The sequence below is a fragment of the Ylistrum balloti genome, unplaced genomic scaffold (genome assembly GCF_031769215.1).
Source record: "Ylistrum balloti isolate Yb309-2 unplaced genomic scaffold, AGI_CSIRO_Ybal_v1 Utg370234, whole genome shotgun sequence".
Classification (NCBI taxonomy): domain Eukaryota; kingdom Metazoa; phylum Mollusca; class Bivalvia; order Pectinida; family Pectinidae; genus Ylistrum; species Ylistrum balloti.
Genome location: NW_026782192.1, coordinates 332,390 through 349,604, shown reverse-complemented (window position 1 = coordinate 349,604; position 17,215 = coordinate 332,390). Strand labels below are relative to the sequence as shown.

The following is a 17,215-nucleotide window of genomic DNA, read 5'->3' as shown; positions in this document are numbered from 1 at the left end:
AAAACACATGAGTAAAGAGAGGGACATTTGAATGTTCTTGTTGAAAGAATGTGTAAATAACGCAAGCGAATGCTACCTTTCCAAACACATTTAGAGCTAAATACAGCAGAGCCAATCAGTGAATGAAACTGCACCAACAACTGTGTCGTCCTTCTAGGACTCGACAATGTTGGTAAGGGCCTAATTTCTAAGCCTTGGAGTTCTAGGTAGGAAAGTGCAAAAGCACCATAATTAGACATACAGAAATTTAACGGTTAATTTTGTATGAAATTTAATTATTTGCTTTAAATTGAAAATTTTGCATGCAGATTGTTATTAGATATCAGGAATACTAAACAGCCATTATTCTAATACATGCATTCATGTATGTTTTTCGTGAAATTATGACCGCTCATGCGTAAGCTGATATATAAAATGCGCTGCTGTATTAATACCTATTACGATAGGAAGTCATGTAGATAAGGCAGAGAGCTCGACGTTTGAGAGACAATGAAGTATATAATGAGATTTGCTTGTCAGGAAATGTAAGAACCCATGTCGGAATTGTTGTAAGTGTAATCACATGTCAACGTCACGCGGCAAATTTATTGTTCTATAGTTCATCAAAACGGCCCAGAGTATTGTGATCTGAAATGGAAACTCCTCGTCTAGGACCTAGTCTAATTAATTAATTAATTAATTACTTCAATTTAATAATATTTATATCTGGATAAAAGATTTTAAACTAAAATGTTTCGGTAAATGTAATATCTACTTTTATGATGCCCAAACGTCATATAAATGTTAAAAAGTGTCACGTAAAAGAAAATCTTATAACATAATTCAAACAAAATAGAGTCGGTCGGAACCCCTGAGTAAGTACTAATCAATACTCTATACAGGAAAAAGCTCGGTATAGCTTTTCCTTTAGGGTTACACGTAACCATGACGACACTGCTAATTTAACATTTCGACAAAACATTGTATCTGATATAATATGACAATTCCAAATGACTAATATAATATGAAACCAGAGCATTCAATGTTCACAACATGGACACAACACACTAATATTATATGATGACAGTGCATTGTAACTCATTTAACATGACAATGAAATATAATAAAACGTGACGTCAATACATTTTAACTCATTTAACATGGCAATGAAATATAATAAAACGTGACGTCAATACATTGTAACTAATATAATATGACAATGAAATATAATAAAACGTGACGTCAATACATTGTAACTAATATAATATGACAATGAAATATAATAAAACGTGACGTCAATACATTGTAACTCATTTAACATGGCAATGAAATATAATAAAACATGACGTCAATACATTGTAACTAGTATAATATGACAATGAAATATAATAAAACGTGACGTCAATACATTTTAACTCATTTAACATGGCAATGAAATATAATAAAACGTGACGTCAATACATTGTAACTAATATAATATGACAATGAAATATAATAAAACGTGACGTCAATACATTGTAACTAATATAATATGACAATGAAATATAATAAAACGTGACGTCAATACATTGTAACTCATTTAACATGGCAATGAAATATAATAAAACATGACGTCAATACATTGTAACTAGTATAATATGACAATGAAATATAATAAAAAATGACGTAAATACATTGTAACTCATTTAACATGACAATGAAGTATAATAAAACGTGACGTCAATACATTGTTACTCATTTAATATGACAATGAAATATAATAAAACGTGACGTCAATACATTGTAACTAGTATAATATGACAATGAAATATAATAAAAAGTGACGTAAATACATTGTAACTCATTTAACATGGCAATGAAATATAATAAAACGTGACGTCAATACATTGTAAATATTATGATATGACAATACACAATAACCAATATAGTATAAATACTATACGACTTATTTTTTATAACATGAGGACAACAAACTGATATAACATGACAACAATACACTATTAACACACATGAACAAGATATACAACAACGGAAACAATAGGCAAACCAACGAGCATCAAATATGTCCAGCTTCATATCTTACAAAGTAAAAGAAATATTCTCAATGAGTCACTAAGACGATCGTAAAACCTCCAATGATTTTCACCAACCTTCATTTTTAAATCCCTGTTTTAAGAATTTGTCCGTCAGTTGACGACATCTTGAAAGAAAAATCGTGATAGTGGGAACAAGCCCTAAAAATCGAATTAGCTGCGGCATGTAAACATCATAGGTTGGGAATGCTGGAATGCTGTTATCCAGAAAGGACTTCGCTTATCATACAGCTTGGTGGAAAGCTGCCCATGTTGGTTTTCGCTTTGTCTTAGACTTCCAATTCTGATGGGTATATGCAATGGACGTTGTCACATTTGTTGGCCTACGACTAAATTCCACTAAACATAACTACTATGTACCTCTTTTCACTTATTACTTTTACATGTATATAAAGAAAAGAAAAAAAAAAAAAAAAAAACAGAAAAAACTTCCGACAATGATATAGTGGAGGAGTCTAAAGGCCACAAATTTGATTCACATATTTTTTCATAGATTATAATTGATCTTATTTATTAATCATACATTATATAAACCCATATGTCCGTATTAACTGCAGGCGTGTCCTGTTCAGAGGTTTAAACATTCTGTATTTGCAATAAAACATACAAATTTCAAATTCAAATTCAATTACCAAGCACACGATAAGTGATGGGTTCAGCCAGGAGGGCAGTTTAGATTACCCGGACATGTAGTGTTCTTCTTTAACGAGATGTTATACGCCATAGACAATAAACATCAATCATGAAGTTTCATTAGGTCACCACGTCAATTACGAAGACATGTCATGTCTACTGACAAAATTAATTTTAAATTGAATATATGATTATTTATGAAGTAAACTTGATAGTTATATACAGATGCTAGTATAAAAAAGCACACGAGAAGAATTACATACATCCATACATACAGTGTGTCTGTAGATTTTATGTTTTGACGATCATGCCATCAGTCAATTGTGAAAATTTGTACTAAAGTGTTATCGAGGGCACCAAATTCTTCGATACCTTGCAAAATATCCTATTTAAATTGTAACATGAAAAAATAATACTCCCAAGAATCGATAATTTCATAAAAGGTTTTCAACAATTAAAGACAATTAGTAATAAAAATCACCATTACAGATGCCTACACCGCATACTGAAGGAAACCCTTTGGGGGCGTACATGCCTCACATGATATAATAATCAATTGTTTGTTCCTAATATCACGATTTTCGTACAATATATAGAAAACTGACATACAAACGCACAACATAGATTCAGGTTGGTGGAAATTATGGCGTTGTTTTATGATCGTCATAATGATTTCTTTGTTCTACTCGAAGTGTGACCTGTTTGATGTTTATTAACATCGTTTTTGTTGAAATGTCGGTATTGTTTTGCATTTCGTTTGATAGTTTTGTATTTGCAGGCAGGGAGTAAGACTATGCTACATTTTTTATACCATCATCCGTGGATACCGTCTTTATGACATCATCCATGGATACCGTCTTTATGACATCATCCGTGGATACCGTCTTTATGACATCATCAATTTATTATACTTTGATTGGAGAAAGATGAACGGACACTGTAAGGGCCAGTGTTAGACTTGTTTATTTCAGGAAGTGCAAAGTTAACTTCCGGTAAACACAAAAGTCACTGAAGGATCTCAATTTAATTGAGTTGACATTATTATTTCTAAATACAGATGATGCACACTCTAAATTCTGGAATATACGTTAGTTTATTTGTTGGTTGCGTTTTAACCTTGTTCTCATTTGAGAATGTGACATTAAATACTTGGATTTACCTAGATTTACGTTGCAGATGTTAGGGTTAGGGTTAGGTGTCGTCGAAGAAGCAGAAGACACCTACTCTTGCGGAACACCTTGTCTTATATTTATTGTCCTTTTTCAGGATTCTCCGTGTAAATCTTTCTTTTGTCCATACTTTACCTAGTTTTATGGAAACTGAGTTTGGATTATAATTATGTTGACCTGTTGGTATTTTCTTGTTCTTTTTTCCGAATTCGCTTGTTTTTAAAAGAAATTTATACATTTACAATTTGGAATAATCACGCGTGAGGAGTTTTCTTTTAGATGAAAATTGTACGAAAGAGACAATTTATCAGGACATTATTCATAGTGTTTAAAGTCCTATCGAGAGTTCTGGTGTTGTTTACCCTGTTCTCATTAGGGACGACATTACTTACTTGGACTGATCAAAATTTGTCGATGACGCAGAAGACCTTGTATTTTTCAATGATCTCCGTGTAAATATTATCTTTGATCGACACTGCTACAATAGCAGCGACAGACGCTTTGTATTATCAATTTGAAACAACAGCCAAACCACCTGTTCATTTTATACGGATAATGAATGGATTGTCCAGTTATTAGGAGTTCAGAAAGTGTACGATAGCAGTACACCATATCTGATCACTTTTCAAGAAGTCCTTTATAAAAAAAAAACACTTAATATGGTTATACTGCTGTATTGACTATTCAAACGTCAAGCAAATAAAAATACTAAAAATAAACAGTTCCATTCGACGATTATTTAAACTTGGATACGTCTAGTATTGTACAAACCAGAGTAAAGTCGAATAGCTAATGACTGAGGGCATTACATGTGTAGCTATTAGACATACATAACGTTTGTTCAGCACGATGTTTGTTTATCTCGGATGTGTCGTTTATATATATATATATATAGGATCAGGTAAATTTCTCACAAGGTACCACGTTACTTATGTGTCAACGCCGGGGTCAACCCAAGCTGGTTCGGTATTGTTAAGCGGGCAGCTTGATCTAAATTAAAACCTGTTGAATATTTATGCTTGTCCGCAACATTTGTCATTCTAGGAAACTATAATGAAGTGAACACTTGTCACACACTAAAGCATTTGTGTCGGAGATATAAAAGTTTGAAAGCATCACGTTTCTAGCTTATGCTAGTATTTACAGTCTCGGTAGTTAAAATCATACTAAAAGTGTATTTTACTGGAAACACGTGATGTCATTTGCAAATTATGAAATATGACCATGTGTTATTAAACACTGTTTTTGTGAATAATAACTTAGATGCTCGTTCATTATGAGGACCTATTGTTAACAACATAGAAGGATAATGCTTGATACGCCTATATAGGCGTGTTTCTGCCAAATCACTAATCCCCTTAGTTACACCGCTAATGTATAGTTTAAGTATACACTTCACACTGGATACAGCCAATACACAGGTTCTTGTTTATCAGTTTACATCTGATACAGGGATGTTCCCGTACATCAGGTAACACATTATCACCTAGCGAGATCCAACTTCACATACTTGTATTGTATAATGGACTGTTGTATATATATATATACGAATTTAGGGTTCTAGGATCAAGGTCACCGTTACTTTTTAATTTATAAATGCCTTACCATGAACAGCTTCATTTCTTTAGGGGGTTTCTATCACAGAATCATAAAAGACTATATTTTCTCAGATTCCAGTTTCAGGGATGTCAAGGTCATTGTTAATCTTTTCGGAAAATCCTATAAGCGGGCTAGTGGATTTATTTCTTAGTGAAATTTGAACCAACATCACTCTCTTTAACCATACTAATATCTCGGGCAAATTCCAGTTTCAGGGTTAGGGTTAGTGTTATTTTTGTTGTTTTATTTTTGTTTATTTTTTTTAGGAAATCCTCGTCAGCACTATATTGTCTTCTTTTTTCGGATTGTGATTCAATATCTCATCAAAAAAGCACCATGGTATCTCGGACAAATGATATTTTCAAGGTCAATGTTACGGTAATTATTTTTTCAGCTCTCTATCGTCATCAATCTTTGATGAAATTTGATAAACCTTCGCCTCCATGTAAAGCACATCTTTTTCGGGGATTTGAGTTTGAATTTCAATAATATATGACCAATGTGGTAAATAAAACACAGAAAGAGCAGGTAAGAAAAAAATCGATATCCAGAGTGTTACCATTAAGACAACATTATCTACACTTGTCTCCTCAATGTCCGTTGGTAGAAGGTACGCAGGAGAAACACCTGATTTTGCAAATGAGCCCCCCACCCCCCCTCACACCCACACCCACACCCTCGATTAGGCGACTCCTTTAAAGAATTAGTGGATCACAGTTAAAAATCCACTTGGATTGACAAGGCGGTGAAGTAGGAGACCTTCCTGGTAAAGAGATGAATGTTGACCAAGTAGTTACTCTACGGTGATGAACGAACTCCTATCGCAACTGCCTCGCCCATTCATACTTTTGTGTGACAACCTTTGGGGTTCACTCGACACTAATGATACAGGGACAAAAATTGAAAATTTTATATTTGAAAATGACCTTTGTCTTTACAATGATAAATTTCCTATTTATAAGCATCCCTCTTCCGGAACATTCTCGAACCTTGATTTGATATCACGGCATCCATCCTTGATATTCGATTTCGAATGGACGGTGCATGACGATATCTGTGGAAGCGACCGCTTTCCAATATTTCTGATGAATTGTGGATCCAAAGAGAGCGATCATGTACCACATTGGAATATATAAAGCAGATAAAGAAGTAAATTTGAACATCTCAATTCCAAAATTCTCAACACCAATTATTTCCTGAAATTAGAAGACCTGATATAATTCTTTACTACCAAACTTCTTGATATAGCCGAAGAAGGAATACCGCAGTCCAAAAAAACCACCACAACAAAAAACACCTTGGATTAATGAAGATTGTGATAAAGCTATAGGAAATATCATGTAATATCATTCGAAACAATAGGAACAATTGAAATTCAAATTCAAATTCAAACAATAGGACATCTGAAAACAAATGGAAAATTAGCCAAAACGAAATTTGATATTGAAAATACTTTAGGATCTGCTTTCTTCTAAACATTTGTTTGCACATAATCATTCCAAAATATTTTCAAAGCTTTAAGACCATTAGAGAAAAAACAAAGTTGAAATTCTCTTCCGAAAAACAATAAAACTTATCATCCACCTTTCTCAATGTAAGAACGTCGGGAATCGTTGAAAAAAATCGCATGACTCTGCGACAGGACCTGATGATATTTGCTATCCATTCCTAAAACATCTACCAGAATCATCATTAGATATTTTTAATTATACTTTTAAATCGTATAATGTCCCTAACAGGGTAAATATACGATAGATCCCTTTAGTTACCGCCCAATATCGCTCACGAGTTGCGTTTTAAAGCTCTAAAGCGAATGATTAATTCCAGATTAATTTGGTACCTGGAATCCAATCACATAATATCACTCCTACAAAGATAATCCTCAGTGCATATAATGTGATGCTTCATTCACCATTTAACATGTTTTATTGGACTGCATTGATTTTCTGTCAACTCGAAAATTTTTTATCGTTACATTATACGTCTAAAATCCCCTTTTTTAATCTGTTGAGATTTATTTAATTCTTGATTATATGAATGATGTTGGTCTATATAATATACTATGATGTGCCATTTTGATATTTTTTGATAATATAACCATACAATTTTTGATTAAACATTTGTCTTTTACCTTTAAGTTTGAGTGATGTTATTTCCTCTTTGGATCGCTGTGTGTTTTACCGGATTATGTCCTTAATCCCCTTAATTACCTTTATATGTTGACGGACCGTTAAGATTGTAATAATAATAATTCATCGAATGTTTTCATAAACTACCTGTTGTATTGGTTAGTATTGTTCTACTCCATAAACCATCCATGGAGTACATGTATAAAAGCTTTTCTGTTTTAATGGAGAACATGTATATAGGCTTTTCATGTTATTCAATACATTTACCATTATCACCTTTCAAAAAAATTCATTGACATGAAAAATGCATTCTTGGTAACGTCATAATATATAGGAATCGGTATACTCCACTTGTTCACTCGTCACGTGATACTTACTATTCAATCAATGAAATTAAATATAGAAAAATGAAAATTTTGGTCCGTTGCGTGATATGAAGCTGGACGTGTTGTAGACCTTGTTCTCATTTGAGAATGTGACATTATTAACTTGGATTGACCAAGATTGACATGGCAGGTGTCGTCGATGAAGCAGAAGACACTAACCCTTGCGAAACATCTAGTCCTTCTCCCCTTGTCCTTTTTCAGGAGCCTCCGTGTAACCCTTACTTTTTTCCTATTTTGTCCTTATTTTGTGGAATTTATGATTATGATTATGTTGTAATGGTGATTATTTCTTGATGTATAATGTAGATACTTTGTGCAATTAACCAGGAAATATAAGAAATACAAAGGCGGATTCTCATGGACAATATTTACAAAGGCATTTAAGAAGAAATACTTCTATAATGAATATGTACACCTATATACCATCACTGTATTGTTTTCACCATATTGCATGTCTTTATTGATGTATTAGATAGAGCAGGATGTTTTCAGGAATCGACTTTCATATGCTTAGATATCAAGATTATTTCAATGTTGTAAAGTTAGGAGGACAGCTATCCAATAAAAAAATTATCAATAAATCAATAATTTATCTCATCGAGCGACCTTTGTTCATTACTCTCCACAAACACGTTAAGCTTGACAAGGAACCATATTAATTAAATATGTCCAATAAGGGACAGAGTAACAAACGCACTGACCCTTTCTGATCTATCGTGCTGAAGGAACATGGTGTATCTTTCATGTATACCATGCCATCAAAAGACTATAGAAACAATTGATTTTTGCCCCATATTTTTTTAAAAGCCCTATTAACAGCTATGTTTATTCAAAAGCCTCTCTTTGCATGAGAGATGAGATGCGTATATTTGACATGTTGGTATTTTCTTGTTATTGATCTAGTTTTATAGAATTTGAGTTTGGATTATGATTATGTTGACATGTTGGTATTTTGTTGTTACTGACCTAGTTTTATAGAATTTGAGTTTGGATTATGATTATGTTGACATGTTGGTATTTTGTTGTTACTGACCTAGTTTTATAGAATTTGAGTTTGGATTATGATTATGTTGACATGTTGGGATTTTCTTGCTACTGACCTAGTTTTATAGAATTTGAGTTTGGATTATGATTGTGTTGACATGTTGGTATTTTGTTGTTTATAGAATTTGAGTTTGGATTATGATTATGTTGCCATGTCGGGATTTTGTTGTTATTGACCTAGTTTTATAGAATTTGAGTTTGGATTATGATTATGTTGACATGTTGGGATTTTGTTGTTACTGACATAGTTTTATAGAATTTGAGTTTGGATTATGATTATGTTGACATGTTGGTATTTTGTTGTTACTGTCTAGTTTTATAGAATTTGAGTTTGGATTATGATTATGTTGACATGTTGGGATTTTCTTGTTACTGACCTAGTTTTATAGAATTTGAGTTTGGATTTTGATTATGTTGACATGTTGGTATTTTGTTGTTTATAGAATTTGAGTTTGGATTATGATTATGTTGCCATGTTGGGATTTTGTTGTTATTGACCTAGTTTTATAGAATTTGAGTTTGGATTATGATTATGTTGACATGTTGGGATTTTGTTGTTACTGACCTAGTTTTATAGAATTTGAGTTTGGATTATGATTATGTTGACATGTTGATATTTTCTTGTTATTGACCTAGTTTTATAGAATTTGAGTTTGGATTATGATTATGTTGACATGTTGGTATTTTCGTAGAAGGCTTCTTATCAGCCTTCTGATAATAGTGAAGAAATAATAGAATTTTAATTAATATCATATCACTGGCTAGATAACGCATTTAGCCTTAATCAAAAGGACAAACGCCATTTTTCGAGATCGTATCATGCACTCTATCCCGTCACTGAATACATCTCCATCTTGTTTCTTTGTGATTCAGTTAGAATGAAATGTTCGGTAGAAGACTAAACACTTACACAAACCAATGCTTCAACTTTTGGAAAAGTTAATTAAATCAAGTTTTCTCATTAGAAATGTTATAGAAGATACCGAGAGAGCGAGAACTTTGTCCGTGTTGTAATTTAGACACCGAATATTAATATCATTTTATTTTGATATGCAGGAATGACCGAAATTGAAGAATCAAATATATAAAACCATCTTATTGGCGAATTCCTTCTATGTGTAAACTTATACAATTGCTTAGTGTCGATAACATAAACGATCTTCGTAAACTATAACGATATATGTTTTAGACAAAGTACGACCATCATTGATATAATGATTATCATAGCTCATATCTATATTAACCAATCCGTGTGTAAATTATCAGATTATGACAAATATATATTGTAGTGATTTCTAGTTATGTTAATAACGCTGTATTTGTTGTTGTCGATGTATCCATTAGTTGATTGTGATGATATATGCACGGCTATTCTTGAATGCATATTATGTAATATCATTTGTAAATTGTATGTTTTCAACAAGTTGATGATGATGAAATAAACACGACCGTTGAATCTAAAAAAGATGTTATAGAAGATATTTTTAAAATAAGAATCTGTTGCAGGTTTCAAGAACGAATAAGAACCAAGTTCTGGCCGTGCTTCTCATCTGTGTGTGGTACCACTCCGGGGTTCTGGCTAGCAGTAAACCACAGTGTGATGATGTCAATGACGATAATATTCTGAACCGTAACATTCGCATTGTGTCTTGTTGTGTGGATTGCAAATTGGAACTCCACGTCTGTATGACTGCCTGTCGGAAGGAAGTACATGAACGACTGCTACTTTTGCCTTGTGAAATGGAGTGCCGTGCGGAGTTCACGGAATGCGAGGTGTGGTGTCAAATACACACACCTTCTCCGGTTTGAAGCTGCCCAAATCGACACCCTTAACAATCACGCTCTTAGCCAGGAAATCCGATAATATCATTACTTGGTTTTTATTCGGCTTTCTAAATTAAGCCGATGTTGCGACTAAAATTATTACTGAGGATATATACTGTGTGTATGTGTTTCTGAACAGAAAACGTGCGTGCTGTACAAGTCTAGAACTTTAACAAGAATATCATTGTAAGCATATTGCTAAAATACGGTCTGTTCATTATATGGGAATTAATTCTTTTAATTATGAAGATTTTTTCTTGCCTCGTGATAAATTGAATCTGTTAAAACTACGTTGTATATTAAAATTTATTTCAGGTTGATACTAGGATGTACAAAACAATAAATTACTAATACAAATTTGTGTATTTAATTTTTCAAGAAGGGGGCTTCCATTCAAACAATTATTAAGTACAATTTAAAATAATTTAAAATGGGCTAAATTAAGGCTTAGAAAGAAAATATTTTTATATCTTCAATATTTTGATATTGTTATCACCACTGACGAGGCATCGATAGACCCAAATTCTTTTTCTTTTCTGCGAATGTCACACTTTTAGCATTTGGGTATGCATCGTGTGCAAAATGGCTTTCATTTACAAACACAATGGCAATTGCCCACAAGTAAGAAAACCATCTCACATTTCTTGATTTATCAGATACTGTAAATCACATAGATTTCGCGAATACTTTATTTCGCGAACTTACCTCTTCAGAAATGACTCTTAATTTTGCGAATGATAAACTTTTAGACATATGGATTGCGATATCGGTAAAAGAATCAGCGTGGATGCCATTAAGAATTCTCTCTACAAATAATCGCGAGGGATTTGAATTAGCGACCAATTCTCCTCGCATGTCAACGCGAAAATAAATCCTACACGAAATATAAGTGATTTACAGTAGTTATTGTAACACAACTAGTACAAGATTTAAGACCTGAATATTCTACTGGTTGTGTTATAAGAACTTATGTTCTATTCGTCTTAACAACCCGAAGAAAATGTTCCGAGTTATGGTCATGATAACATGCCTTTTCAGATCCTGTGCCATTTCTAGTCATGTTATGTCTAGCTCTAGAACACAGTGGACACATTTCAACAAGGAAAGCAGAATCTACGATAACCTGTCATCCAGTAGGATAGTTTTAAAAAGCAAAATATTCCTAAATTTCCATCTAAACAAATATCAAGTACTTTCATAACAATATTATATCCAGTTTTCTTATAAACTTGGTTTAGGAATCGTCTTTTATTTTGATTAGGTAATGAAATCATAAGTGCAGTGGAGCACGAGGTCAAATTAGTAAACAAGATGAGGTTAAGGACAATTTATCGACCGTTCCATTGCATTTATGACCTCATAAACTACATCAATTAAAAAGTTAACACTTATATTTTTCTTTCAGCAATTACGCTTTGTACAATTTTCTTTATTGTGAAATTCTTGTTATGCACTATAGACATTTACAGCAGCATTTAAGGGACACCTACACCAAACTCCATGACAGTAACACCAAGTACTATTATTTCTACAAATTTATTCATAAAAAATCACAATTTTTGATTGATTACCTTCACAGATATAAATGATTTTATGGGATAAGTAAATTAGCCTTCATAGTGGTGTTTCATTGAGCGGAAGGCAGTGCGCTGTCATTGAACTATATACATAGTTAACTGGGTTAGGTTTTGCACTAGAGTTATTGAGATTTAATACACTTAGGTATTGATTTAGAAACAGTGGATATTGTAAATTATTATAGAAAAGATTTACAATTGAAAAACACCTTCAAATAGGCATTTAGATTGATGAAGAGGAGCGAAAGAATGAATTCAACTACACAAAAGACCTGTTTAGTTTTTCTGGAATTCATGAGTGAGATGTTAGCCTTGCTGGTGGCGTACATAGGTCAAATATAATTGGTCGTAAAGATCGTGAAAACCTGGCCCCGTAACTTAAATGAGATCATGATTTTCATATATCAGGTAATTTCAAAAGAACTTTAAGTATTTTATGTATATTCTTAGCCGTGCTTTAATTCGTGTACTTAAAAACGTGACATATTTGTTACGGCAAACCTCGGGTACTAAAAGTCCACCAGCAGTGTCTACCACATACAAACCTCGAGGACAAATTGTCCACCAGCAGTGTCTACCACCTACAAACCCCGGGGACTAAAAGTCCACCAGCAGTGTCTACCACATACAAACCTCGGGGACTAAATGTCCACCAGCAGTGTCTACCACCTACAAACCTCTATGACTAAATGTCCACCAGCAGTGACTACCACATACAAACCTCGAGGACAAATTGTCCAACAGCAGTGTCTACCACCTACAAAATTCGGGGACTAAAAGTCCACCAGCAGTGTCTACCACATACAAACCTCGGGGACTAAATGTCCACCAGCAGTGTCTACCACCTACAAACCTCTATGACTAAATGTCCACCAGCAGTGACTACCACATACAAACCTCGAGGACAAATTGTCCACCAGCAGTGTTTACCACCTACAAAATTCGGGGACTAAAAGTCCACCAGCAGTGTCTACCACCTACAAACCTCGGGGACTAAATGTCCACCAGCAGTGTTTACCACATACAAACCTCGGGGACAAAATGTCCACCAGCAGTGTCTACCACCTACAAACCCCGGGGACTAAAAGTCCACCAGCAGTGACTACCACATACAAACCTCGAGGACAAAATGTCTACCACCTACAAACCTCAGGGACTAAAAGTCCACCAGCAGTGTCTACCACATACAAACCTCGGGGACTAAATATCCACCAGCAGTGTCTACCACCTACAAACCTCTGGGACTAAATGTCCACCAGCAGTGACTACCACATACAAATCTCGAGGACAAAATGTCTACCACCTACAAACCTCGGGGACTAAAATTCCACCAGCAGTGACTACCACATACAAACCTCGGGGACTAAATGTCCACCAGCAGTGTCTACCACATACAAACCTCTATGACTAAATGTCCACCAGCAGTGTCTACCACCTACAAACCTCTATGACTAAATGTCCACCAGCAGTGACTACCACATACAAACCTCGAGGACAAAATGTCTACCACCTACAAACCTCGGGGACTAAAAGTCCACCAGCAGTGACTACCACATACAAACCTCGGGGACTAAATGTCCACCAGCAGTGTCTACCACATACAAACCTCGGGGACTAAATGTCCACCAGCAGTGTCTACCACATACAAACCTCGGGGACTAAATGTCCACCAGCAGTGTCTACCACCTACAAACCTCTGGGACTAAAAGTCCACCAGCAGTGACTACCACATACAAACCTCGGGGACTAAATGTCCACCAGCAGTGTCTACCACATACAAACCTCGGGGACTAAATGTCCACCAGCAGTGACTACCACATACAAACCTCGGGGACTAAATGTCCACCAGCAGTGTCTACCACCTACAAACCCCGGGGACTAAAAGTCCACCAGCAGTGTCTACCACATACAAACCTCGGGGACTAAATGTCCACCAGCAGTGTCTACCACCTACAAACCTCTGGGACTAAAAGTCCACCAGCAGTGACTACCACATACAAACCTCGGGGACTAAATGTCCACCAGCAGTGTCTACCACCTACAAACCCCGGGGACTAAAAGTCCACCAGCAGTGTCTACCACATACAAACCTCGGGGACTAAATGTCCACCAGCAGTGTCTACCACCTACAAACCTCTGGGACTAAAAGTCCACCAGCAGTGACTACCACATACAAACCTCGGGGACTAAATGTCCACCAGCAGTGTCTACCACCTACAAACCTCTGGGACTAAATGTCCACCAGCAGTGACTACCACATACAAACCTCGGGGACTAAATGTCCACCAGCAGTGTCTACCACCTACAAACCCCGGGGACTAAAAGTCCACCAGCAGTGTCTACCACATACAAACCTCGGGGACTAAATGTCCACCAGCAGTGTCTACCACCTACAAACCTCTGGGACTAAAAGTCCACCAGCAGTGTCTACCACCTACAAACCTCTGGGACTAAATGTCCACCAGCAGTGACTACCACATACAAACCTCGGGGACTAAATGTCCACCAGCAGTGACTACCACATACAAACCTCGGGGACTAAATGTCCACCAGCAGTGTCTACCACATACAAACCTCGGGGACTAAATGTCCACCAGCAGTGTCTACCACCTACAAACCTCTGGGACTAAAAGTCCACCAGCAGTGACTACCACATACAAACCTCTGGGACTAAAAGTCCACCAGCAGTGACTACCACATACAAACCTCGGGGACTAAATGTCCACCAGCAGTGTCTACCACCTACAAACCTCTATGACTAAATGGGGACTAAATGTCCACCAGCAGTGTCTACCACCTACAAACCTCGGGGACTAAATGTCCACCAGCAGTGTTTACCACATACAAACCTCGGGGACTAAATGTCCACCAGCAGTGTCTACCACATACAAACCTCGGGGACTAAATGTCCACCAGCAGTGTCTACAACCAGCAATCTCAAAGATTCTTCAAGCGACACAAGTTGATATCACAAATGTAGAAAAAGATAGTGAAGAGTCAAACAATTAATGTTCCTGTGTCATATTTTGTTCCGTCCTTCTATGACTCGTCAGTGATGATAATGGCCTTGGAGGAGTTTCAGGAAGCGACTGAGGAAATTCAAAATTGTGAAAACTTACAAGCGGTCGATATGTTCCCGTGATTCCCCTAAAATGTTCGAAGGAAAAATTTCGCATATGGGTATTTTTTTGAAACACACATTCTCTAGTCTAAAGGCCAGCACTTCTTTCTAATTACATTCTGTAATCTAACATTTCACACAACCAGCATCTCAACAACTCTTAAATAATCACTTAAAGTTTGATTTTTTTCGAGTTCAAAACATCCGCTTCGCGTTTGGTAACAAAACATATCTCAAAATACAGAAGTCGATGATTTAACGAAAGAATATATTTTATATTGATATTAGTACAGTTAAATAGGCATCAATTCATCACAATCACAACAAAAGGTCATACATGAACATACAACCCCCTCACAAGCACGTACACACCTCGGAACATACTACCCTCTCCAAACACGTTCACACCTCGGAATATACAACCCGTCACAAACACGTACATACCTCGGAACATACACCTCCTCACAAACACATACACATCTCGGAACATACAACCCCCTCACAAACACGTACACACCTCGGAACATACAACCCCCTCACAAACACGTACACACCTCGGAACATACAACCCCCTCACAAACACGTACACACCTCGGAACATACAACCCCCTCACAAACACGTACATACCTCAGAACATACAACCCTCTCCAAACACGTTCACACCTCGGAATATACAACCCGTCACAAACACGTACATACCTCGGAACATACACCTCCTCACAAACACATACACATCTCGGAACATACAACCCCCTAAAAAAACACGTACACACCTCGGAACATACAACCCCCTCACAAACACGTACACACCTCGGAACATACAACCCACTCACAAACACATACACACCTCGGAACATACAACCCCCTCACAAACACGTACACACCTCGGAACATACTACCCTCTCCAAACACGTTCACACCTCGGAATATACAACCCGTCACAAACACGTACATACCTCGGAACATACACCTCCTCACAAACACATACACATCTCGGAACATACAACCCCCTCACAAACACGTACATACCTCGGAACATACTACCCTCTCCAAACACGTTCACACCTCGGAATATACAACCCGTCACAAACACGTACATACCTCGGAACATACACCTCCTCACAAACACATACACATCTCGGAACATACACCCCCTCACAAACACGTACATACCTCGGAACATACACCCCCTCATAAACATGTACACATCTCGGAACATACAACCCCCCACCCCCTCCCAAACACGTACATACCTCGGAACATACACCCCCTCATAAACATGTACACATCTCGGAACATACAACCCCCCACCCCCCACAAACACGTACACACCTATGAACATACACCCCCTCACAAACACGTACACATCTCGGAACATACAAGCCCCTCACAAACACGTACATACCTCAGAACATACAACCCCCTCGTAAACATGTACACACCTCGGAACATACAACCCCCTCACAAACACGTACACACCTCGGAACATACAAGCCCCTCACAAACACGTACACACCTCGGAACATACAACCCCCTCACAAACACGTACACACCTCGGAACATACAAGCCCCTCACAAACACGTACACACCTCGGAACATACAAGCCCCTCGTAAACACGTACACATCTCGGAACATACAACCCCCTAAAAAAACACGTA

The 17,215-nt window shown here is 36.4% G+C and overlaps 1 protein-coding gene across 1 annotated transcript; it reads left to right on the top strand.

The window, feature by feature from the left end:
* The first annotated feature begins 5,769 nt into the window (after positions 1-5,769).
* On the top strand, positions 5,770-10,841 carry LOC132552056 (uncharacterized). The gene is made up of 2 exons (XM_060216196.1): positions 5,770-5,851; positions 10,539-10,841. The coding sequence occupies exons 1-2, from the start codon at positions 5,810-5,812 to the stop codon at positions 10,839-10,841; spliced, it is 345 nt and encodes a 114-aa protein (XP_060072179.1). The 5' UTR covers positions 5,770-5,809.
* Positions 10,842-17,215: the final 6,374 nt, after the last annotated feature.